At 28.2% G+C, this 2,684-nt stretch overlaps 1 protein-coding gene across 1 annotated transcript; it reads right to left on the bottom strand.

Moving 5' to 3' along the window:
• Positions 1-330: 330 nt before the first annotated feature.
• Positions 331-1,577, bottom strand: LOC105624767. The gene is made up of 3 exons (XM_012206119.1): positions 1,433-1,577; positions 1,165-1,300; positions 331-1,071 (listed from the first exon to the last, which is right to left on the bottom strand). The coding sequence occupies exons 1-3, from the start codon at positions 1,575-1,577 to the stop codon at positions 741-743; spliced, it is 612 nt and encodes a 203-aa protein (XP_012061509.1). The 3' UTR covers positions 331-740.
• Positions 1,578-2,684: the final 1,107 nt, after the last annotated feature.

The raw sequence follows: 2,684 nt of genomic DNA, 5'->3' as shown, positions 1-2,684 counted from the left end.
ATAAGTTAATATATTTAAAAAAATTCATATTAAAGTTTATTTGTCACTTTTAATATTTTATTTGGCACGGATTTTCGAAATTAAAATATTGTAGGAAATTAGGCAAATGATGTTTATTAGAAATGTTTGTTTTCATGATAAAGTAACTCAAGCCACTGTAGCAGTTTTAGCACTATATGCAGAGACATCTTATATATCTATATGTCGATCATTAACTTGACTGTTATGCGCAGTTGTACTATTATATTTATTTTATTGAGATATTTAAATTTTATGTAATTTTTTCTAATACTTGAAAAAATAATATCCAGATATACATTTATTCATTGAATAAAATGTTAATAATTTATTGAATAAAATGTTAATAATTTTATCAAAATTCTTTTAGTGATACATCTGATATAACATTAAAATATTCTAAGATTTAGAATCTTATTGTAACTTTTTTGATTTTCTTTTAAAAGTCGAACTTGTATAAAAAATATTTGAAAAATTTTTTAAAACGTCTGAAATGAAATTAATTAGAAATTCTGAAAAATTACATCAAATGAATTACACCAAAATCTGAAAAATTTTATGGAAAACAATATAAAAAGTTGAAAAAAATGAGAAAAATTTTCACTAAAGAAGAAAAGGAGAGCATGTATCTCGTCAAAAACGATTCAATAATAAGAAAATTAGGAAACATCTTCTTATCTTTGTATATGTACATATATACAAATACAAATAGAAAAGTAATACTACATTTCGATTAAAGTACCATCTTTTAATCTTTTATACTTAAATTCCGATTCTGGGCGTTTATTAACCCAAGCTTCCAAATCTAATTTGTTTAATATATATTCTGGGTCAATGGCAGCTTCTCGAAATTTTGAGGAGGTCTCGTCATCCTCTACAGTTTGTCTATTTCTTTTGGACTTTTTTTTATGCCCCGTACATTCCTCTTTGATTTTTGTAATAGTTAACAAATTTTTTGATGTACTTAGAAGTTTTATTCCAGAGCTTTTGTCCTTTTTCCATTTTTGTTCATCACAATAATTAAGAATTTCACCGTTTTCTATTTCTATGGTTCTAAAATTGACATTTATATTTGGATAAAATGTTAATTTATTAAAAACAGGCTAATATTTACACATGTACAAAATATTTATTTTTATTACTTACCGCTCCAAAATTTCATCTAGTTTTTTGGCGATAAAATTTTGAAACGTGACAGTAACACCAAAATTTGTAAATTCATCTGCTTGTTTTGAGCTTATTTTCAAGAAATAACTTCCTTCTAGTTTGTCAGTCTTTGCTTCTTTTAAAACAATAATTAAACAATAATTAGCATCATATTTATTTCTAATATTTCTATGAGAGAGATTACATAAATACACCTAGTTACTTTGTAAACCTTGAAGATAAAAAAGAAAGTGTTAATTTTACTTACCAGACTGAGTAATAGCTTCAGCTTTTTCAATGCTATACAGATTATTGTTTAAAAATTGCTGATCAATTGCTTCCTTCAAAATATTTGCAAATTTTTCATCTTCGGAACTTGATGAATCTACTTGTTCACTTATTTTCTTCATCATTAATTTAATTTATATCTGTAAATCTGTAATTTGTATATAGAATATTTATAATAATTAATACAATATATATATAAAATATGATCAAATGTTGGATTTTCCAACATATGCACAGGTGACACTGTGTGTTACACAAAGTGTTTCAATTATGACACAGTACACTGTTACACTGTTCAACACAATAAAAAGCTAAGTAGGAGCATAAAGTAAAATGCGTCAATGTTACCAACTTTTCAAAAAGTTATTTGGTAGCCGTACTTATTTTGCAATAAAACTTTTAAAAATCATCAATTCTGAAAAAATTATAACTTAAATCTAAATAAAAATCATAAATCTATTATTACGCTAAATATAATTATATGAATAGAATGGAAGACTGCAATGCATTCTTGTGTTACACTATGAAACTAAACTGCGTTCCAACAAGTATTTTACACTGAAACATAGTGACATGTCTCTGTGTCCTAGCTGGAAAACAGCCGCAAGCAGTTGGCTTGCAGGTTGTAGATCTATCAACAGTATCAACAAAAGTAATTTCATAGTAGAAACCGAGTAGAATTTGTCACTTTATGATTATTTAAATAAAATTGGTATTTATTTAGAATACGGACGTCACCGTGAAAATTGATAAAATTATACTCTTCCAATGCGTTTTCATTCGAAACAAAAGAATCTGATAGAAAGATGCAATGATCTGACCCATGAAAAGAGTTAATGCCCTAGTTTACGCATTTAAGGCGGTATTCTAATGGCTCCTGCACACAGAACGTGACAACGCTTGCCGCACGGAAATTGGCGCGATAGCCAATCAACGTCTCGCTTGCTCGGAAGAATAGATATATAATTTCTACCGTGTGGCGGAAGCAATATTACATTATTTCTAATTTTGCATGGGGAAGACTTAAAAACATAGAATTATTGATTAATGCGACAACTAATCAATAATTGTCGCGCGGCTAGCGTTGTTGCGTTTTGTGTGCCTATTGCTGGGCACAAGAAGCGATGTCTGACTAATAATATCCAAAAACTTTGCTTTTTCTCACGTGACGATGCAAAGCAGAACTTTCATTGAATATCGCTCATCGCTGATTGCATTCAGTATGCAGTAGA

This window comes from Atta cephalotes (genome assembly GCF_000143395.1).
Source record: "Atta cephalotes unplaced genomic scaffold scaffold00088, whole genome shotgun sequence".
Taxonomy (NCBI): domain Eukaryota; kingdom Metazoa; phylum Arthropoda; class Insecta; order Hymenoptera; family Formicidae; genus Atta; species Atta cephalotes.
This window is presented reverse-complemented; position numbering and strand designations above follow the sequence as displayed.